The 23,802-nt window shown below is 36.6% G+C and overlaps 1 protein-coding gene and 1 non-coding gene across 2 annotated transcripts in view; both read right to left on the reverse strand.

Moving 5' to 3' along the window:
* GTF2A1 (general transcription factor IIA subunit 1) overlaps positions 1-23,802 on the reverse strand; it is a 46,186-nt gene that overhangs the window by 14,308 nt on the left and 8,076 nt on the right. The window contains exons 3-7 of the mRNA XM_030848693.2: positions 18,230-18,431; positions 16,502-16,566; positions 12,557-12,632; positions 10,165-10,298; positions 7,282-7,602 (exon numbers count right to left, since the gene is read on the reverse strand). Of these exons, the coding sequence (XP_030704553.1) occupies positions 7,282-7,602; positions 10,165-10,298; positions 12,557-12,632; positions 16,502-16,566; positions 18,230-18,431 (798 nt within the window). The remainder of the gene's footprint in view (positions 1-7,281; positions 7,603-10,164; positions 10,299-12,556; positions 12,633-16,501; positions 16,567-18,229; positions 18,432-23,802) is intronic.
* On the reverse strand, positions 17,122-17,265 carry LOC115848207 (small nucleolar RNA SNORA79). The gene has a single exon (XR_004037609.1). It is a non-coding gene; the product is annotated as a small nucleolar RNA SNORA79 (small nucleolar RNA).

Genomic DNA, 23,802 nt, shown 5'->3' on the forward strand with positions numbered 1-23,802 from the left:
CTTTTTCACTTTTGATTTGACTGTCTACAGAAAAAGCATGAAAGAATCAAAAGAGGCCACCTGGTAAATAAAGATGACGGTAGCCCCCAGCGCCCCCACCTGAAAACCCCATTTCCCTTGATCAACCTGCCGTGTCCAGGGAAGGAGCTGGGAAGCACAGCGAGGTTGCCTTAAGTACACGTGGGAAATCAAGAACTACGATATTTTTCTCTGTTCAAACAGCTTTTTAAAATTTGCTATGGTGTTTATAACAAAAAAGAAAATTGAAAAAAAAAATAAGTGGAGTAGCAGAAGCCTTTTGCTACTCATCATTAATCAAGGAAATAATAATTAAAACCGAAATGAAACAAAAGTTTCTACCTACCAGACGCAAAAATTAAGCAGCCTGACAATGTCAAGTATTGGTGAAGATGTATAGACATATGCACCATTATACACACTGACTGCCGAAGTGTAATTAGTACAACTATGTGGCATTTTATCGTAAGTTGAAGATAGGCATGCCTTATGATTCAGCAATTCAAGGTTTAGGTACAACACTTAGAGAAACTCTTACATGTGTCCCCAGAAGACACATACCAAAATATTGTATAACTGTAATGGTTAACAAGTAGAAACAACCCTAATGCCCAACACATCACAAAAATGGATAAATTTTTAACATTTAACAGTGAAAATAATTATATGTATATGCAACAACTCAGATGAACCTCAGGAATACCATGTCGGCAAAAAATATCAACTTGCAAAAGAATACACAATTATTTCACTTTATTATAAACAGACATGTAAAACAAAACAATATGCTCCTTAGGAATATAAATACATATGGTAAAATATAAAGGTAAGTTAGCGATAAACACAAAATTCATGAGCAAGGTTACTCTGATGGCAGAAGGAAGAGGATGGGGATTGGAGACGGCACCCAGGGGACTTTATTTAGGCAGTGGGATTTTTTTTTTTAACTAGATGTGGACATTGGGTTTTTTATATCATAAAATATTTTTGTTTCATCTATTCAATATTTAATAAAACAGTATTCTTTAAAACAACATTACTTAGATCAGCGGTTCCCAACCTTTTTGGCACCAGGGACCAGTTTCATGAAGACAATTTTATCATGGATAAAAAATTGGAAGGGGAGGGGCTTCCCTGGTGGTGCAGTGGTTAAGAATCCGCCTGCCAATGCAGGGGACACGGGTTCGATCCCTGGTCTGGGAAGATCCCACGTGCCGTGGAGCAACTAAGCCCGTGCGCCACAACTACTGAAGCCCACGCGCCGTGCTCCGCAATAAGAGAAGCCACTGCAATGAGCAGCCCGTGCACTGCAATGAGGACTCAGCCCAGCCAAAAAAAAAAAAATTGGCGGGGGATAGTTCAGACGGTAATGGAAGCGATGGGGAGTGGCAGAGGAAGCTTCACATGCTCACCTGCCGCTCACCTCCTGCTGTACGGCCCAGTTCCTAACAGGCCACAGACCAGTACCAGTACACGGACCAGGGGTTGGGGACCCCTGACTTAGATAATTTAGAAGAAGTTTGTACTAAGATAAACCAGAAGATTACATCTTAGGCTGCAGAAGGCAATTAACAGTGAAAACTGTGGTAAGACAAACACCATCTTGAATACAAGTAACTAAGCTGGAATACTGAGGAAAACAAAGATATAATCACATGCTTCTAAAAATACACAACAAAAAATCAGTAAGAAAGGATGGTTTGATCAGGAAACTTGCACAATCTTCTTAGATAGCCTCATCCACCAAAGGGCAGACAGCAGAAGCAAGAAGAACTACAATCCTGCAGCCTGTGGAACAAAAACCACATTCACAGAAAGACAGACAAGATGAAAAGGCAGAGGGCTATGTACCAGATGTAGGAACAAGATAAAACCCCAGAAAAACAACTAAATGAAAAGGAGATAGGCAACCCTCCAGAAAAAGAATTCAGAATAATGATAGTGAAGATGATCCAGGACCTCAGAAAAAGAATGGAGGCAAAGGTCGAGAAGATACAAGAAATGTTTAACAAAGATCTAGAAAAATTAAACAACAAACAGAGATGAACAGCACAATAACTGAAATGAAAACTACACTACAAGGAAGCAACAGCAGAATAATTGAGGCAGAAGAATGGATAAGTGACCTGGAAGACAGAATGGTGGAATTCACTGCTGTGGAAGAGAATGACGAAAAAAAGAATGAAAAGTAATAAAGATAGCCTAGACCTCTAGGACAACATTAAACACAACAACATTCACATTATAGGGGTCCCAGAAGAAGAGAGAAAGGACCCGAGAAAATATTTGAAGAGATTATAGTCAAAAACTTCCCTAACATGGGAAAGGAAATAGCCACCCAAGTCCACGAAGCGCAGAGAGTCCCATACAGGATAAACACAAGGAGAAACAAACCGAGACACACAGTAATCAAACTGGCAAAAATTAAAGACAAAGAAAATTACTGAAAGAAGCAAGGGAAAAATGACAAATAAAATACAAGGGAACTCCCATAAGGTTAACAGCTAATTTCCCAGCAGAAACTCTACAAGCCAGAAGGAAGTGTCATGATATACTTAGATGAAAGGGAAGAACCTACAACCAAGATTACTCTACCCAGCAAGGATCTCACTCAGATTCGATGGAGAATTCAAAAGCTTTAGTGACAAGCAAAAGTTCAGAGAATTTAGCACCACCAAACCAGCTCTACAACAAATGCTAAAGGAACTTCTCTAAGTGGGAAACACAAGAGAAGAAAAGGACCTAGAAAACAAACACAAAACAATTAAGAAAATGGTAATAGGAACAAACATATCAATAATTACCTTAAAATGTGAATGGATTAAATGCTCCAACCAAAAGACACAGGCTTGCTGAATGGATACAAAAACAAGACCCATATATATGCTGTCTACAAGAGATCCACTTCAGACCTAGGGACACATTCAGACTGAAAGTGAGGGGATGGAAAAAGATATTCCATGCAAATGGCAATCAAAAGAAAGCTGGAGTAGCAATACTCATGTCAGATAAAATAATTTTAAAATAAAGAATGTTACAAGAGACAAGGAAGGACACTACATAATGATCAAGGGATCAACCCAAGAAGAAGATATAACAATTATAAATATACATGCACTCAACATAGGAGCACCCCAATACACAAGGCAACTGCTAACAGCTATAAAAGAGGAAATCGACAGCAACACCATAATAGTGGGGGACTTTTAACACCTCACTTACACCAATGGACAGATCATCCAAACAGAAAATTAATAAGTAAACACAAGCTTTAAATGACACAACAGACCAGATAGATTTAATTGATATTTATAGGACATTCCATCCCAAAACAGCAGATTACACTTTCTTCTCAAGTGCGCATGGAACATTCTCCAGGATAGATCACATCTTGGGTCACAAATTAAGCCTCAGTAAATTTAAGAAATTTGAAATCATATCAAGCATCTTTTCTGACCACAACGCTATGAGAGTAGAAATCAATTACAGGGGAAAAAAATGTAAAAACCACAAACACATGGAGGCTAAACAATATGTTACTAAATAACCAAGAGATCACTGAAGAAATCAAAGAGGAAATCAAAGAATACCTAGAGACAAATGATAATGAAAACACGACAATCCAAAACCTATGGGATGCAGCAAAAGCACTTCTAAGAGGGAAGTTTATAGCTATACACGCCTACCTCAAGAAACAAGAAAAATCTCAAATAAACAATCTAAACTTACACCTAAAGGAACTAGAGAAAGAACAAAGAAAACCCAAAGTTAGCAGAAGGAAAAAAATCATAAACATCAGAGCAGAAATAAATGAAATAGAAACAAAGAAAACAATAGCAAAGATCAATTAAAGTAAAAGCTGGTTCTTTGAGTAGATAAAATTGATAAACCATTAGCCAGATCCATCAAGAAAAAGAGGGAGAGGACTCAAAACAATAAAATTAGAAACGAAAAAGGAGAAGCTACAACAGTCACCACAGAAATACAAAGCATCCTAAGAGACTACTACAAGCAACTCTATGCCAATAAAATGGACAACCTGGAAGAAATGGACAAATTCTTAGAAAGGTATAACCTTCCAAGACTGAAGCAGGAATAGAAAATATGAACAGACCAATCACAATTAATGAAATTGAAACTGTGATTAAAAATCTTCCCACAAACAAAAGTCCAGGACCAGATGGCTTCACAGGTGAATTCTATCAAATATTTAGAGAAGCGCCCACACCCATCCTTCTCAAATTCTTCCAAAACACTGCAGAGGAAGGAAGACCCCCAAACTCATTCAATGAGGCCACCATCACCCTGATACCAAAACCAGACAAAAATACTAAAAAAAAAGAAAATTACAGACCAATATCACCAATGAATATACATGCAAAAATCCTCAATAAAACACTAGCAAACAGAATCCAACAACACATTAAAAGGATCACACACCATGGTCAAGTGGGATTTATCCCAGGGATTCAAGGATTCTTCAATATATGCAAATCAATCAATGTGATACACCATGTTAACCAATTGAAGAATAAAAAACATATGATCATCTCAATAGATGCAGAAAAAGTTTCTGACAAAATTCAACACCCATTTATGACAAAAACTCTCCAGAAAGTGGGCATACAGGGAAACTACCTCAACATAATAAAGGCCATATACGACAAACCCACAGTAAACATCATTCTCAATGGTGGAAAACTGAAAGCATTTCCTCTAAGATCAGGAACAAGACAAGGATGTCCACTCTCACCTATTATTCAACATAGTTTTGGAAGTCCTAGCCACGGCAATCAGAGAAGAAAAAGAAATAAAAGGAGCACAAATTGGAAAAGAAGAAGTAAAACTGTCATTGTTTTCAGATGACATGATACTATACATAGAGAATCTTAAATATGCCACCAGAAAACTACTAGAGCTAATCAATGAATTCGGTAAAGTTGCAGGATACAAAATTAATGCACAGAAATCTCTTTCATTCCTTTACACTACTGATGAAAATTCTGAAAGAGAAATTAAGGAAACACTCCCATTTACAAACAAAAAGAATAAAATACCTAGGAATAAACTTACCTAGGGAGACAAAGACCTGTATGCAAAAAACTATAAGACACTGTTGAAAGAAATTAAAGATGATACCAACAGATGGAGACATATACCATGTTCTTGGATTGGAAGAATCAATATTGTGAAAATGACTACACTTCCCAAAGCAATCTACAGATTCAATGCAATCCCTATCAAATTACCAATGGCATGTTTTACAGAACTAGAACAGAAAATCTTAAAATCTGTACGGAGACAAAAAAGACCCTGAATAGCAAAGAAGTCTTGAGGGAAAAAAACAGAGCTGATGGAATCAGTCACCCTGACTTCAGACTATACTACAAAGCTACAATAATCAAGATAATATGGTACTGGCACAGAAACAGAAATATAGATCAATGGAACAGGAGAGAAAGCCCAGAGATAAACCCACACACCTATGGTCAACTAATCTATGACAAAGGAGGCAAGGATATCCAATGGAGAAAAGACAGTCTCTTCTTCAATAAGTGGTGCTGGGAAAACTGGACAGCTACATGTAAAAGAATGAAATTAGAACACTCCCTAACATACACACAAAAAAAACTCAACATGGATTAGAGACCTAAATGGAATACCAACACTGTAAAACTCTTAGAGGAAAACATAGAAAGAACACTCTGACATAAATCACAGCAAGATCATTTTTGATCCACCTCCTAGAGTAATGGAAATAAAAATAAACAAATGGGACATAATGGAACTTCAAAGCTTTTGCAAAGCAAAGGAAACTACAAACAAGGCGAAAAGACAACCCTCAGAATGGGAGAAAATATTTGCAAACAAACCAATGGAAAAAGTATTAATCTCCAAAATATATAAGCAGCTCATGCAGCTTAATAGTAAAAAAACAACAAGCCATCCAAAAATGGGCAGAAGACCTAAAGAGACATTTCTCCAAAGAGGACATACAGATGGCCAAGAAACACATGAAAAGATGCTCAACATCACCAATTATTAGAGAAATGCAAATCAAAACTACTATGAGGTATCACCTCACACCAGTTAGAATGCGCATCATCAGAAAATCTACAAACAACAAATGCTGGAGAGGGTGTGGAGAAAAGGGAACCCTCTTGCACTGTTGGTGGGAATGTAAATTGATACAGCCACTATGGAGAACAGTATGGAGGTTCCTTAAAAAACGAAAAATAGAACTTCCATACCACCCAGCAATCCCACTACTGGGCATATACCTTGAGAAAACCATAATTCAAAAAGACACATGCACCCCAATGTTCAATGAAGCACTATTTACAATAGCCAGGTCATGGAAGCAACCTAAATGCCCATCGACAGACGAATGGATAAAGAAGATGTGGTACATATATACAATGGAATATTACTCAGCCATAAAAAGGAACAAAATTGGGTCATTTGTAGAGATGTGGATGGATCTAGAGACTGTCATACAGACCGAAGTATGTCAGAAAGAGAAAAACAAATGTCATATATTAACGCATATATGTGGAACACAGAAAAATGGTACAGATGAACCAGTTTGCAGGGCAGAAATTGAGACACAGATGTAGAGAACAAACGTATGGACACCAAGGGGGGAAAGTGGCGGCGGGTGGGGGTGTGCTGAATTGGGAGATTGGGATTGACATGTATACATTGATGTGTAGAAAATGGATGACTAATAAGAACCTGCTGTATAAAAAAATAAATAAAATTTTAAAATTAAAAAGAAGATAAAGTATGGTTTGTTTAACTGAAGATAGACACTAAGAGTAGATAAGGTTATCTACGGAACTGGTATGGAATACAGAACAAAAGGAGGTTTTGAAGAAATCGGTCACATTTAGCTTTTTCTTAAGTTTCTTCCCTTTCGAAATGTTGTTTTAAATTACTGAAGGAAAAGATTACCACATCTATCTGTTCTACCAATGTTTAATCTTTAAGCTACATCACGATGAATGCATAAGCCAAAGAATTAGAATTACATGCACTGTCTCCATCACCTTTATAAGTACGACTTAATTTGGTATTCATTCATTTTTTTGTTACCAGCTATAGAAATATTTTATAAAGATAAATACATCCAGAACAATCTAAAAATCTTAGGGTACAGTACCCTAACAGCCTCTAAGAAAATATAATTCATCAGTTTGGTACCAAGTAAAAGAAGAAATGATTGAGTAGTTTCTTACTTCTAGTCTTTTACTAGAAACTTACCTCTTCTACCTGCCCATCTTCAGCTCCATCTTTCTCTTTGTCTTCTTCCTCCTCATCATCATAGTCTTCTTCTTCATCTTCATCTTCTTCAGATGACGTATCCCCAGTCCCATCAACCTGCAACACCAGCGGCGCTTGCTGTTGAGCAGGCTGGGCCTGTGGCTGCTGTTGGCCAGCTGCGGTTAGCTGTGCTTGTGCTGGTGTAGGTGCTGCCACTGTTGTAGGTATAACTTGAGTCTTATTTCCTGTAAATAAGATTTGCTGGGGCTGGATGATAACACCTGTTTGTGGTGAAATCCCTCCAGGAAGAGGGGCCAGTACCTAAGGCAAAAGAAAAACTACAGATTAGTAACTAGCTAGAGGATCAAGTAGCTCAGTTTCATTGCTTGGCACACTGAAATAGGCCCCAATGCTAAAGAATCACCCCAAATTGCCATATCTCACACATAGTTAAAACTACCATAGCACAGGAGGAATGTTTAGTGAGTGTACTGATCCACTAAATTTTCATTTTACCATTCAAATTTCTAAAGGAAAAAGATTTTCTGAAGATAATTGCTCCATTAATCAAGTACTTGCTATGTATATGCCAGACTCCAGGCTAAGAGTTACACGTTATTAGTTTATTTGCTTGAGGTATAGAGGTTTAATAACTTGCAAAGCTTGCAGTCAAGTCACTAAGAGGCAAAATATGAACCTAGGTTTTCTGGTTCTGCTCTTATTATGCTACACTGCCTCCCTATGAAGAACACTGCCCTGAACTCTGAAGCCCTGGGTTCCAGTTTTGTCTAAGATCACAGATAAAGATGTAGCAGAGGCAAGTCTTTAACCTCTCTTCACTGTTAGATTAGAGTCAATGGTTCTCAATGCTGGCTACAAATTATAACAACCCAGTAACTTAAAAATGCTGATACCTGGGCTTCCCTGGTGGCGCAGTGGTTGAGTGTCCGCCTGCCAATGCAGGGGACACGGGTTCGTGCCCCAGTCCAGGAAGATCCCACATGCCACGGAGCGGCTGGGCCCGTGAGCCATGGCCGCGGAGCCTGTGCTCCACAACAGGAGAGGCCACAACAGTGAGAGACCCGCATACCACACACACACACAAAAAAAAAAAAAAAAAAAAAACAACTGATACCTAAGTCCCCACTCCTAATATTCTGATTTAATTGGTATAAGATGACATCTATTCATTTTATTTAAAGTTCCCCAGGTAATCCTAATCATGCAACCAAAGCTGTGAACCACCAGATCAGATGATTTCTGAAGTTCCTTCCAGCCTCTGCATCCTAGGATTCTAAAGTAAACCACAACTCAAAAAGAACCTATTAACAAATAGTAATTATATCTATTATAATGAACATATTTATAATTATAGTTATTAAATAAAAAGCAGAGAATGCCTAGTGATAAATTAAAAGCACTAAATGGCAATTCCTTGTCATTAGGTTCAAGGAAAGCAAAAATAATAAGACTATTTCTTTTAAGAAGTTTACAGATTAATGATGCAATAGACAAAGCAATAGCAACTCAAAAAGACAGAAGATGTCTGAGAACTGCAATATATAGCATTATGAAAAGACAGGCGAGAGTACTAAATTCAGCTTGGGGGGACAAGGCCTGGTCAGGGAAGCCTTCCTAGTAGGCAACAGTTGAGCTTCTATTTGTGTTTTGGGAGATTAGTCAGGCTTTTTCTGTTTGGTTTGTTTGTTTGCGGGGGACTGGAGAGAACTGCTAGAAGGAAGGCCAAAGGTGGCATTCTAAACAGAACAGCATCAAGTGAAACCCAGAAGTACCAACAGGACAAATGTGGAAGGCTGTAAGTAGGCTGGATTAATGTTCCTCCTCTGTATCTCTATCATTGTACTATCATATTAACGTTATTTGTTTATGTATCTGTCTCTTTTTCAAAGTACACAAGTTCCTCAAGAAAATAACCATTTCTTTCATCTTTGTCCTCACAGTACAAGAGTTTAACACCTGGCACACAAGCATGTCCAAATATTTGTCAACTTTGATATAAACAGCAGCTGAACCAGGTAACAACTGGAAGCATGGCAAAAAATAAAATGTGGAAAAATTTTAAAAAAAAGAACCCAAAAAAGATCTCATAACCCACGCTGAGGAGTTTACACTTTTTCCAATAAGCAATGGGAAATCATTAAAAGATTTTAAGATTTTTAGAACAATGACTATAAATATAGAGTAGCAGTCAAGTTAGGAGGGCACAAGGCTGGAGGCAGGGAAATCAATTAAGAGGATAACAGTATTTTAAGTGAGAAATTATGAGAGCATGAACTAAGGAAATGACAAAAGAGAGTGTGGGAAAACAAAACTAGTTTCAAATATATTAACGGACTGAAAGCATGTTTAAACTGCAGTCTAAAAAAAGAAACTATTAAGAAGAATTGGTAGGATTTCATGATACCTTGGATATTAGAGGTAAGCAAAAGGGAGGATTCCACATACCCCCTTCCAGACAATACATAACCATCATGAAACCAGACTCATGCCTGCTTCGTTCACTCCTAAATCTCTAGTCTCTTGCAAAGACTCTGATACGTAGCCACCCAATAAATGTGTGTTGAATGAATGCTGAATAACTAGCTTAGGAGGCTGGATGGAGAGTGGTGCCACTTATAAAAAGCGGGGGGGAGGATGATAAAGGATGAGTAGGGATAACAACAATTTAGTCTTAAACATACTGTAAGTTAAGCTGTGAGGTGTACAGGAGGAATTCAGAATGACAGGTTGTGTAGTATTAGAGAAGAGTCTAAGAATTTGTATAGACAAAGCTATGGAAAAAGGGATGGTAAACACCCAGAGAATTCATACAGAGGCAGAAAAAAAAGAACCCCATGGTGGTCAAAACTTAAAGATTTTTACCTGCTGTATAACAGGAGCTTGTACTCCACCAGGCTGCATTTGTGGTATAACCTGTTGTTGTAGAACTACTGACTGCTGAGGCTGAAAGATATACTGGGCACCATTGGCTGCTCTGACCACTTGAAGAAGCTGGCCTAAAGTAAAAAGCATGTATTCCAAATTACCACTTTAGCAGTGACCACCTCAAAACAAACAAATTCATAGTGAATGTCAGACCATGGTGAATGACAAAAATTACTAAGAAGGCTAACAATTTTATTAAGGGCTGTCATCCATACACAGTAAACTATAGTCCTTACCTTCTCTGACTTTACGACATGCTCTAATACATTGCTTAATATGTTTTATTTTCCTTATAAAGCTGTTTCCAACAAAGTTTTAACAACAGATTATGAGAGTTGATTAAAAGTGTAAATTATCTTCACTAACAAGTCATGAGAGAGGAATAAGTAACATCAGTAGACATTTCAGGGGCTGTTCATTTTTAAAGCTTTAAAGAAACAAAAGTATAATAATGCATTAATATCTTGAACAAAAGCACAGCATTCCGTAGCTTCAAGATGACTTAAAAAGCAGTAAGAGTTTGCTGAACCAATTATTACTGCCACATAACACTAACAGTATGACTGGCTTATACCAAATCCCTCTAATATATTGTTTTAAATGATGCAGAATGTTGAATTAATTAAGTAGTAAGCAATTATATCTCATTAAAATATGTAGCAAGTCGCTAAGTTTGTTCTTCAAACATTTAGAAATTAACAAAACAAGAAATTGTATAATCATTGTACTTTTTTTTAAACATCTTTATTGGAGTATAATTGCTTTACAATGGTGTGTTAGTTTCTTATTTATAACAAAGTGAATCAGCCATACGTACACTTATATCCCCATATCCCCTCCCTCTTGTGTCTCCCTCCCACCCTCCCTATCCCACCCCTCTAGGTGGTCAAAAAGCACCAAGCTGATCTCCCTATGCTATGCGGCTGCTTCCCACTAGTTATCGGTTTTACATTTGATAGTGTATATATGTCCATGCCACTCTCTCACTTCGTCCCAGCTTACTCCTCCCCTTCCCCGTGTCCTTAAGTCCATTCTCTACATCTGCATCTTTACTCCTGTCCTACCCCTAGGCTCTCCAGAACCATTTTTTTTTTTTTTAGATTCCATATATATGTTAGCATACGGTATTTGTTTTTCTCTTTCTGACTTACTTCACTCTGTATGACAGACTCTAGGTCCACCCACCTCACTACAAATAACTCAGTTTCATTTCTTTTTATGGCTGAGTAATATTTCATTGTATATATGTGCCACATCTTCTTTATCCATTCATCTGTCGATGGACACTTAAGTTGCTTCCATGTCCTGGCTATTGTAAATAGTGTTGCAATGAACACTGTGGTACGTGACTCTTTGAATTATAGTTTTCTCAGGGTATACGCCCAGTAGTGGGATTGCTGAGTCGTATGGTGGTCTTATTTTTAGTTTTTTAAGGAACCTCCATACTGTTTTCCATAGTGGCTGCACCAATCTACATTCCCACCAGCAGTGTAGGAGGGTTTCCTTTTCTCCACACCCTCTCCAGCATTTATTGTTTGTAGATTTTTTGATGATGGCCATTCTGACTGGTGTGAGGCGATACACCTCATTGTAGTTTTGATTTGCAAGAAATTGTATAATTAAATTACAGAGAAAATACTTAAAACCCAGGTAAATAAATTCTTCAAACATTATTATTAAAAGTAAATTTTGCCTGCTATGGAGAGATACTATATAAAATACAATGTAATAAATTTGCTCTTAAGATACTATAGAATTTAGTTTGATATCACAAATTAGTTCAAATGAGTTGTTTAACTTATTTGGTAAGTTAAAAGTGTTTAGCAAAAAACCAAGTAAATAAGCACTTCTAGGGCTTCCCTGGTGGTGCAGTGATTGAGAGTCCGCCTGCCGATGCAGGGGACACAGTTTCGTGCCCCGGTCCGGGAAGATCCCACATGCCGTGGAAGAGGCTAGGCCTGTGAGCCACGGCCGCTGAGCCTGCGTGTCCGGAGCCTGTGCTCCACAACGGGAGAGGCCATAACAGTGAGAGGCCCGCGTACAGCAACAACAACAAAAAAAAGCACTTCTCTATAATCATACTTCATTCAATAAATAGGATTCCATTCACGGATCAAAAGTTCAAGTGCAATTCTCATCTTCTCTACTGCATCCTCAGCAGTGATTATGGTTTAATATGCCATGGTCCTCAAATCATCTTATTTTAATAACGTAAGCCAAATGGTAAAAGAAGTATTAAGATCTTCTGTCTTTCAGTGAAGACAAAACAAAGGCTAGACGGTACAATTTTCTGAGTTATATAAATAATGGATCAGTTATTCCTAATTACCTGAATTTGTTAATATCTGTTGAACAGGAGTCACACCGGCAGGGAGTGCTAAGGTAGCAGCTGTAGCAGCAGCACTCTGGAAAAAAACAATGAAAAACAATCAAAACCATGTATGTTCATAACAGCACATCAGTTTATCTCTGGCATATTTTAATAGTATTTACAGTTTCATTTAGTATATACTAAAATGAAAAGTTCTAACAATAAGACTAACTGCCATTTTATAAAATGGTACAATAAAGACCATTGAGCCTAAACATCTTACCTAATTATTTCAAGCAATTAATTAGAATAATTAGGAGGTTTTTTCACCTGGAGAATGTACTCTAAGGAAATATAACCCACACTAACAGTGCTGTACAATAAATAAAATATCCATTCCATTATTTCCTTACTTATTCTGTTTCCTTACTCCCAATTCCTTGTTGTCAATTAATATACTTATGGCAAAAGTGTAAGTATCTTCACTTTAGAAATCCTAATATTTTAAATCTATACCATGATTAACAGGTCTCTAGAGAAAACCTTGTATCAGAAGACTGCAATTCTTAGCTGGCAACTCTTCTAAGATGCCATAAGGTGACAACACTGGCATTATCTAGGTGAAACATATATTACTGACAGTTTTATCAATATAGAAAATATCTTTAAAATCTTAAGTCACAAAAATTAATTTCTACACTTAAAAATGAAGTTAGTATCTGACTTTAAATTATAAAAACATACATGGAATTATACTCTGAATGTTTTTAAATCCAGGATAAATTCTTGATTTACTGCTTCTGGAGACTTCTCCCCTTTCCTCTGAAAGAATTACACTACATTTTTACTGTTTTTTTAAAATCCTGAGCTCAAAGTATTTCCATGTATCTCACTGTAACTATATACAGATAGGTTTTTTTCCCCTCCCTCTTCAATCTTTTTTAAGGTACCAAACCTTCATATACTCAATCTAACTTATACATTTTTAGAAACACCTCTATTTGAATACGCTTTAAGAAATAAATATTAACTGTGCTTTGAAGTCAACAAAACTTGGAAAATTACACTCAGGTAGGTTACTGATACAACTATCTAGTCAGGCTTTAAGTATAGCCTTCCAAGAAAATATGCTTGTTGCCATTTGACAGGCCTAAGTAATCTCTATATCTTAAGCCTGAAACTCCCATTATGTCCCCAAAATCCAGCTATCTAGCTCACCAGGTTCTCTTTATAAAATGCAGGTTCTGCATTTCATTTTATTAAATAAATGAAAGATTTAAATAAATCTTGTCTATATAAGCAAATGAAAGGTAATCTAAATTTAAGGAATATATTAACAACCACTTACTATTGAGAAATATTATTTAGGAATATTAAGTGCCTATAATTCACATTTTATAAGATTAATAGATCTCCCTCTACTAGCAAACTGACCTAGCATTTTCCTTATAGCATACATGAGAAAATAACCACCTGCATACCTCTGCACACTCAAGTTGCTATAAATATTTGTTGTGATGTATCATACACAAACCATCTTTTATTAATGTCTGCTGAAAGTTCCTTCCTGTATTTTGTGAAAAGGCCCTAATGTGAATAACGCATTTGAGCAATTTCATAAAGAGAACCTGCAAAACTAGTTTGATATAAGGTCCTGTTTCATAAGTTCCCTGAAATAGCTTTCTACCAAATATATTATCACTATCCCATATTCTTATATTAAAAAAATTCTTTTTTCAAAATGAAACTGTTTTTAATGGATATCTTTGAATCAGGAATAATAATGCAAACAAACAAAAACACAAAAAACTTATTTGTAAAAAGCCTATACTGATTACATTTTAGAACATGAAAAACACATGAAGCAAACACTAACTGAAAACAAGTAAAATGCTGAAATACGTATAAATGCTAACATTTTATTGATTGAAGTCTGACCTATGATCTGTTTAAATACATATGCTCTTTAGAATCAAGGAGACACAGCAAATCAGTAAGAGATGGGCCATTAACTTTACCAGTCTTTTTAAACACAATTTTAATTCAAAATTCTCTCCCACAAAACTTAAAATTCTTCAAAATTAGATGGGTCTACTGCAAGTGATTCTACTAAACTTTGTTTTAAAATGATACAAGTTATTCCCTAGGAAACAGTCTCAATAGTACCAACTACAATATGGATCCTACAGTGAGACTTATTTTTAAAGATGGAGGTTAAAAAGAAATTTGGTGCCTTAAACTTGAAAGGGAATTTTTTTTGAATAATAAAAATTCTTGTGAGAATCGATAGGCATGGACTTTTGTGATTTTCATGCAAAAGAATTGACTCCAGGAACTTGAACTGGAAGTACAGAGATTCTTGATTTTTTGTGAATTTAAAAGTTCCAATTTCTATCGTGTAGAAATTTGCAATTCTGTAAAGTTATACATTTGTTAAGGTTGGTATATATCAATAGAAAGAAGTCGTTTGTCTAGTAGGTAAGCCCTGCTTCCTATATGGCTTATAAAACACAAAGGAGCTTTCAGGTTCACTCATCACTCACAAAATATAGTAACTGTTTTTTTTTTTTTTTTTTTTTTTTTGTGGTTCGTGGGCCTCTCACTGCTGTGGCCTCTCCCGCCGCGGAGCACAGGCTCCGGACGCGCAGCCTCAGCGGCCATGGCTCACGGGGCCAGCCGCTCTGCGGCATGTGGGATCTTCCCGGACCGGGGCACGAACCCGCGTCCCCTGCATCGGCAGGCGGACTCTCAACCACCGCGCCACCAGGGAAGCCCAGTAACTGTTTTTTAAAATATTGCTTTTTCGTTTAAAAAAAAAAAAAAATCTGGATCTGAAAAGAAAATCTCACTGCTAACACTAGACTAAGAGATCTTATTTAAAATAATGATTCTTTCCTATTAAAAGGATTTGGCTGGATTTAAGAATGGAATGTCAGAGCAGAGACACCACTAACAGTCTGTGTAGTTTAAACAGAAGAAAAGCCATTTACGAGAAAATGCCGGAACAACGATTCTAATTAAACTTTGTTTTAATGTTTTATTAAAAAAAAAAACTGTGAGGATAGAAGTAAAGATTTTCTAAGGATCTGAGGGTTTCTTTCTTTCAGTTTTATTGTTATATCTGATGGGATATATTATATGTGCTAAGTGAAATTTGAAAATTTGAGGACTTATGAAGTTCAGTGGCTATCTCTTAGAAGTATCAAAAGTCTAATATATAATAAACGCAACTGAAAAAATGCATTTTAAAGTAGCAATTTACATATTGTAATAAAACTTATTAGGCTATGCTATGGTTAAATCAGAGCAAAATTTGTAAATGTCTGATCTTAACGATACTAGTTATCTTTATCCAAATGGTTCATTTTTTAAAAATTTATAATTCTTAGCATTCCTAACCTCTTTCAGTTAATGGGTCTTCTGCAACATAACTATACTTGGCATAATGTTTGGTAGGTCCCGTAAACCTATTTTCAAAAAATAGCAGAAGGGCTTCCCTGGTGGCGCAGTGGTTGAGAGTCCGCCTGCCTATGCAGGGGACACGGGTTCATGCCCCGGTCTGGGAAGATCCCACATGCCGCGGAGTGGCTGGGCCCATGAGCCATGGCCGCTGGGCCTGTGCATCCGGAGCCTGTGCTCTGCAACGGGAGAGGCCACAACAGTGAGAGGCCCGCGTACCGCAAAAAAAAAAAAAATAGCAGAAGATAAAACAGCTCCCACAAAGCATCATTCTTTTGGTATTTTCAACAGAAAGTTGCATAATTTTATGAACCTTAATGTCTAAGTACCAAGCTAAACTTTAGATTTGCTGTTAAATCCAATACTTAGGAAACCAAACAAAACAGCTATTTTGCTTAAGTCCTGAATAAACTTCAAGTTGTTAATATACAACATACACAAGCATAATCACAATTTGGGTTAGAATAAATAGAGCCAAGCAAAGTGCTATGTTCTGAGTCTTACCATGTTTGATGCATTCATATGTTGTATCAGCTTAGAATCAGGAACAATAACTTGTGGTGCTGCAGCTATGAAAAACAACAGGCACACATAAAAACAAGGAACCCTGAGGCTATTTCATAAGAATGCTGTGTACTATACCAAAAATTTTTTTCATGCTTTCCACATTTTCTGCATGCAAATGCACTCAACCACTTGATATCTCAGAAAGTTATAAACTTTTACGGTAAATAACAGCTGTGACATACCCACCTTATACTGGAAAACCCACAATTAAAAAAAAGATTTAACAACACCTAAGGACACAAGGGACCTTGGGAACACGACATAATGAGATACCTAACACCTAAACATATATTTCTGTGCATTCTTAAACTGGAAATTTTCAAACATAATTTAATACTGTCTTGCCAACTCAGCAATAACTGTGTTATTAATATAATGATACTACTGCTGGAATGCATTATTGACCCATTAAAAGGGAGCTCAAAAAGTTATAATCTACATAGTCTTTTAAAATCTTTTTCTCCCAATTTGACAGTTTCCAGTATCTTATTTCCATCAACTTTTTAAAAAATACAAATCATAAATAATGGCAATATCACGTAAGCATAAAAGGAACTAAGTGTTTGATTCCGCAAATTTCAGAGAATAAACAGATAATCCCATTATCCTAATATTCTCTGAGTGAAGAAAATCAAATTTTAATTTATGATAACCTAAAATCCTAGTGCCAGGCCTGAAGGCAATAGGAGGAACGGTCATCAAGAAACATTAAAAGGATAAAATTACTTGATGCAAGGTACAGAGTAAAATCAAATATTAAGTCTTATTTGATATAAACAGTAAAATAACTCAAACAGACATTTCTAATGTGCATCAATATCAGTTTTAAGTCTTACATACACTCTCAGATGAGACAAATAAGTAACTCAAGTTACCGTAAGATGAAGTTTTCATTTATCTTTATTCTCCTCTCTGACAACAAGATTTACAAAACTTGAAGGCCTAGGAAGTTTTATAACTGAACAAATGTTTGTCATGACAGAAAATACTCCATGTAGAGGATCAAGCTTCTAAGCCTTTTCAGGGCCCAGATTTTCCTCAGCTGTGATGTTTTAAGAGCTACTTCACAGAGCCTCTATTAGACTGCAATGAAACAAAACCTATAAAATGACTTGCACGGTACAAGGCACTATGGATGCAGTCTATAAATACTTGTTTTTTCTTATCTTTAAACCACATAATATAAATTAAGATGTCATATATCCACTCTTCACTTAAAGGAAATCTAATTCAGTCAATTTAACTACATAAATTAATAAGGAATTAGAATTTCCGATTGCCAAAGTATAGTTACAAAAACCCTCCAGTGTTTATTTATAAAAACTAAACTCAAATGCCTTTGTAGGAACAAATCAGTTTCAAAGAAAGTAATGATTCTACTATATAAAATAATGAAACCCTTAGTAAATAAACCTTTATAGATCTGACTTAGGAAATCCACCATTGTGTAGCCATCTAAAAAAAGTAATAATATACTTACCTGAATATCATTTTAAGCTTTCTGTTAGTGAATTACTTGTTTATCATTACTACATAAATAGGAACCACATTTTATACACACAGATACAACCCCCTCAGCCAATAGAAAGGAGACACCAGAGTGTTTCTCTTCTTTGAAAATGACAACTTTCATTTCCAAGTTGCAGTAGGATCGGACAGCCTCACCTTGCTGAGACGCAGGAATAAGGACCTGCTGGGTCTGCGCTTGCTGAGGTACTGTCTGCTGTGGTTGAGCCTGGTGGTGATGGTGGTGGTGATGCTGCTGCTGCTGGGGTTGCTGCTGCTGTTGAACTTGCAGTAAAAGCTGCTGCTCTTCTGAATGAAATCCATCTACTGCCCTAGACTGCATTAGTTTATTCTCCCATAACTAAAGCAAAGAATATTAAAGATTTCTAAGTAAGAGTCAGGGAAAACAACGCTGGACATATGGATAAAACATACTTTATTAGTCAGTTTATAAAATTCTTACATTTTCAAAACTGATAAATCTACAAATCTCTAATTCTTACCCAAGTGTATGCCATAATGAAAACCAATTTTTAAAGTATCAAACCTCATTTTTGCTACTTAAGAGTACTGAAGAATTCTTTTGTTTCCTTTTATATCTTCAACAAACTTTCCATAGTAATTCCTTGATTGCCAAGCAGTTTCATATAAGCAATTTTTCAGTAATCAAAAATCATCCTTTTTAGTATCAAATCCATTGTTAGCTATTTTATGGAAATCTTTCTTTCCTAACTTTTAAATAACATATAAAACATAAATTCATCTTTCCTTGAACTATGAGAAACATTATAGAGGCAGTCCTCAGGTTAGAAAACCCTACCTTTCTATCTGTCCAACCCTACATAAGGAAAAAGAAACAGCAATGCCTAATATGCTTTCAGAGGTATTCTCAACCCTCCACACTTCTTGAAATTCCCTTCCCTCTTTCATTATGACAAGGATTGACAATCCTTTTTTGCTTAACCACTTCTATTTTCTCATCTCTCCCTTGGACAGCTTCTGTGATGAAGGAAAAAAAAAAATCAAAAGTGGGCAAAAACAAGGAAGTAAAAGAAAATATTTACAACTATTCCATCCTTCTCCCTAACACACATTTCCTCTCTACAAGGTTTAGTGTTCAATCTATAGAGCCCTTATAAAAAAACTGCCCAAGAAAGTTACAAACCATTCCTTAAACATACATATAAAATTTAATTCAGTCATTCTGTACACTAGGATCTACAGATACTTTGTTTTCTCCCCTAGGATCTACTCTTGGGATATTGCCTAGCTCATGTAAGGCTTCTATCAGATCCTTCAAAAAGCTCCCTTTGCCATACTAACAGGGATTTTTATAAACTGCTGACACTTCCAACTGTTCTAGAAATTCTAGATCTACATGTTAATAACAATTCCAGCACATCTCTAACAATTTAGCGAAAAAGTAAACTAAACTAAAGGTCAATTCCCCAGAGCAACCATTCCCTTAGCAGTCTCAGTATTTAGGCTCACCTGAAGACTATTCTTACAGAGACAGTAACAGTATCTATTTCATGCGTTGTTGCGAGGAGTAAATAAGATTTCCATGTAAAACATTTATCAGAGTCTAGCATAAAGTCAGTCATCAATAAATGTTAGGTATTACAGTTATTGTAGTGGTGGTATTAATTGTGTAATAAAGCATTACAACAGAAGTCAGGAACCCAATTAGTCCTGGTTTGGCCACTAAACGGCTTGGTGGACAAATTATTTGTCTTCCCTGGGCATTTTACTCATCTAGAAAGGGAACAAGCTGAATTAGATTACTTCTAAACGAACTTTCAGCTAGTAAATCTAAGTCGGTGCAAATCCCAGACTAAAAACAGCTAGGGTTCTTCCTAGGGTAACGAAAAACTACTTTTTGAGAGCCCAAGTTTTGTCTGGTTCATTTCTATAAAGTGGGCACCTAGCATAACACACAATACAAAATAGGCTCAGACACTGAATAAAATACACTCTACACTCTAAAATACACTCTAAATGTATTATATAGTAAGGCTATATAGGTAAGCCTCGCAAACAGTTATCACCCAAACTGTTTACACTTCTTTTCCCTGTTTCAAAACAAAACAAAACCTCGCTTCTTGTAGGCCAAAATCAAGGTGCAAAAAGTACTATTAATTAATGCTTTAAGAAACAGGTCTTTAAGGGACTTCCCTGATGGTCCAGTGGTAAAGAATCCGCCTTCCGACACAGGGGATGCGGGTTCAATCCCTGGACAGGGAACTAAGATCCCACATGCCCCAGGGCAACTAAGCCCACACGCACCACAACTACTGAGCCCGCACGCCGCAACTAGAGTCCGCATGGCGCAAACTACAGAGTCCACACGCTCTGGAGCCCATGCACTACAACTACAGAGCCCATGTGCTCTGGAGCCTGTGTGCCACAACTAGAGAAAGAAAATCCACACACCATGACTAGAAAGAAGCCCACGTGCCACAACAAAGAGCTCGAGCACCGCAAGGAAAGATCTTCCACACAGCAATGAAGATCCCATGTGCTGCAAGTAAGACCCAACACAGCCAAAAATAAAAATAAATATTAAAAAAAAATAAAGAAACAGAAAAAAAGAAAGAAAGAAACAGGTCTTTAAACCATAATTTTCTAAATTTAAAGCTTCAGTTTTTATCACCTCCAATTGGTCTTCCCACTGCAATCCTGACCCATCACTTTAATGAAGCTTCCATGACAAACGTAAATATTAACAAATACACATTATGTGCTAAGTGCTGCGTACCACTACTCACCTAGTCTCCCAAGTCAATGATCTGTGAGTCAGAATGCACCCCAATGCCCTATCATTATTGTCAATTTCCTTTCCAAAGCATTATTCCAATCTATCCCTACTATAATGGCCCCAGTTCAAGTCCCTTCCTCCCATCAGTATTATTGCAAAGTGTTAATGACTAAGCTAATTGAGCTCCCTGCTTCAAATCATACATTCTACACATAATTATTGAATATCTCCCAGCTAGACACTGTTAGTGGCATTGAGAACAGACAGTGAACAAATCTGACAAAGATCTTTGTCCTTACAGAGCCTACATTTTAGTGGAAACTTGTGCTTCCAATCTATTCTCTATAAATCAGTAGTCCTCAAAATGTGATCCTGGACCAATAATATCAGTATCACCTGGGAACTTGTTAGACATACCAAATCTAAGGTCCCACCCCATCGAATCAGCAACTCTGGAGCTAGAGCCAGGAATCTGTTTTAATAACCTATCCAGGTTATTGTGATGTACACTAAAGTGAAAGCCACTGCCTTAAAGTATAAACCAATACTTTTCAAACTGCAGACTGCAACCCATTAATGCATTATTAAAAGTTAATTTAGAGTTTTTGGTAAATGTAATCAAATTTTTCTTTTTAAATGTCAGACTGTACCCCTATCAACTGAGACTCTTTGAAGCAGAAGTCCAAAACTCTGTCTTTTAACTAGCACCCCAGAGAATCCTTCTCACTCTAAAGACCAAGCTCCTTAATGCAATATTATGTTAACTTCTCCAACTGCTACTATAACTTGCACTCTATTTTCCAAACTACTTGCAGTTCCCTAAATATAGCATACATACCTCCTGTCTAAACTTTCGTAAACTACTCCTTATGACTGACAGTCTTCCCACACAATTCCCCAAAGAATGCAAATGCAAAGTCACATAGCCGCGAAGAAATCGCTCACTGCCTCTATACCTTAGAGATATTTCTATTGGTACACTTTTCACACTAAGTCTACCTTCTCTATTAAAGTATGAACTCCTTCAGGGTAGAGACTATGTCTTATTCATAACCTAACAAAATGACTAAGAACTTATCAGAAATTTAATATTAATTTCAAAAAGAATGGAAAACGAACTTGTTTTCTAAGGTAGTTTCTCTATAAAAATGCTACCAACATTTTAGGCAGAATAACTCTTTATTTACAGGGTATTACCACAGGAAATGTACATGAAATACAACACTCCTCTAGCCTACTAAATGCCAAAGATGCCCATTAGTCATTATAACAAGCAAACATGGAACCACACATTTCAAACTGCTTCTGGGGGAGCAAGGGGACGCTGGAGTAGTGGGCCACTGAGAATCCATATTTACTAAGTACCAAATACTGCTCTAGGTAATGTGAAAAATACAAGAATAATACCATACAAATATTTAGCATTACGCTTATAATATCAAATAATGTAAAGTTCAAATTAGTTGAATGTTTTCTGTTTCTCTCCAATTTCATTTTAAAATAATTTTATTTATCAAAATATTTTATTTTTAAAATATCATCTGTTTAAAATAATGTAATACTGTTTTGGCAACAGTAATCATATTAATACCCCTAAAGACTACCAAGAATACTGAATTGTTATTTATGTATGTATTTATTTATTTAGCTAGCTTAGAAAATAGGAAGAACTCTTCTCTCCACATTTTTATAGTACTTTTTCCCCCCAACACCATAGCTATTGTTTCTGGCAGTCCTATTTCAACAATCTTTGCCAGGTCTCCGGAATTAGACATGGAGAAAATTCATTTTCTGTTCCCAAAATGATTTGGATATGCATCATGTTATGCCCATGATGTTTACTAGACTAACACTGAATTCTTAACGTGCACTTAAGTACTTTCCGTGTACACTCGTTTTTCACAAAAATTCTTTAAAATAGACATTATTATTATCTCCTTTTTACAGAAAAAGAACCTGAGGAACAAGAAGTTAGGTACCTTATCCAAGATCACCAACTAACAGCAGGCAAAACCATCATACAATCCAGGCAATCTGACTCAACAGGGCTGGACCCTGAGAGTGAAGAGTAAATGTCCTTTAAATTTTAAATTTAAAGTTTAAATTTTGGACTCTAGGCCCTCACTTTCCTCACCATAATCCCAGCTCTGGTCCAAAGTTCTAATCTCTAAACTGTACTGCTGCTATCAGAGCAGGTCTAGTCACAACTCTGGTACCTTCCTTATCTGGAGACAAAAGGCTTAGCTTCAAGTCTCTACCACTTGCTAAATGATCTGTCAAAGCATATTTATTCCATTTTTTGATCTATAAAACGTTACCAGATCTACTGCTCCCTGGCAGTATGCTGGGCTAGAAATTCTAAAGGATTCTCCTACTCTCACAAAAACAACTAGCTCCTGGATAAAACATAAGACAATTGAATTTTTGGGCTCTTTAGAAATGATGTTGGGGAACAGAGCTTTCCCCAAGGCCAAATGATATAGAACAGTAGATCATCGTTCAACTTATGGTTCAAGTATTTATATACAACTAGAGTATATTTAGAATAGTGGTTCTCAATCAGGGGTAGTTTTTCCCCTTCTGCCCTGGGGACATTTGGCAATGTCTGGAGATATTTTTGGTTGTCAGAACTAAGGGGTGCTGCTACTGGCATCTAGTGGGCAGAGATCAGTTATGCTGCTAATATCCTACGATAACTAGCCTTCTACAACAAAGAATTAACAGGTCCCAAATGTCAGTAGTGCCAAGGATGAGAAAACAGATCTAGGGGCAGATTAACTTTTTCAGATTTGTCTCCAAATGAGGAATTCTTCTCACTTTGTTTTATTGAGAGGCCATGTTTTCTATCTCCCACTGTACTTGCTATTTGGATAGGGCTGGGTCTGACAGTTTAGAAATCAGGATAATTTTATCACTTACTTTGAAGAGGACTTCTAGACTGTCATTTCCACCCATAGTCATTTACCAATCTAAA

The sequence above is a fragment of the Globicephala melas genome, chromosome 2, assembly GCF_963455315.2.
Source record: "Globicephala melas chromosome 2, mGloMel1.2, whole genome shotgun sequence".
NCBI lineage: Eukaryota > Metazoa > Chordata > Mammalia > Artiodactyla > Delphinidae > Globicephala > Globicephala melas.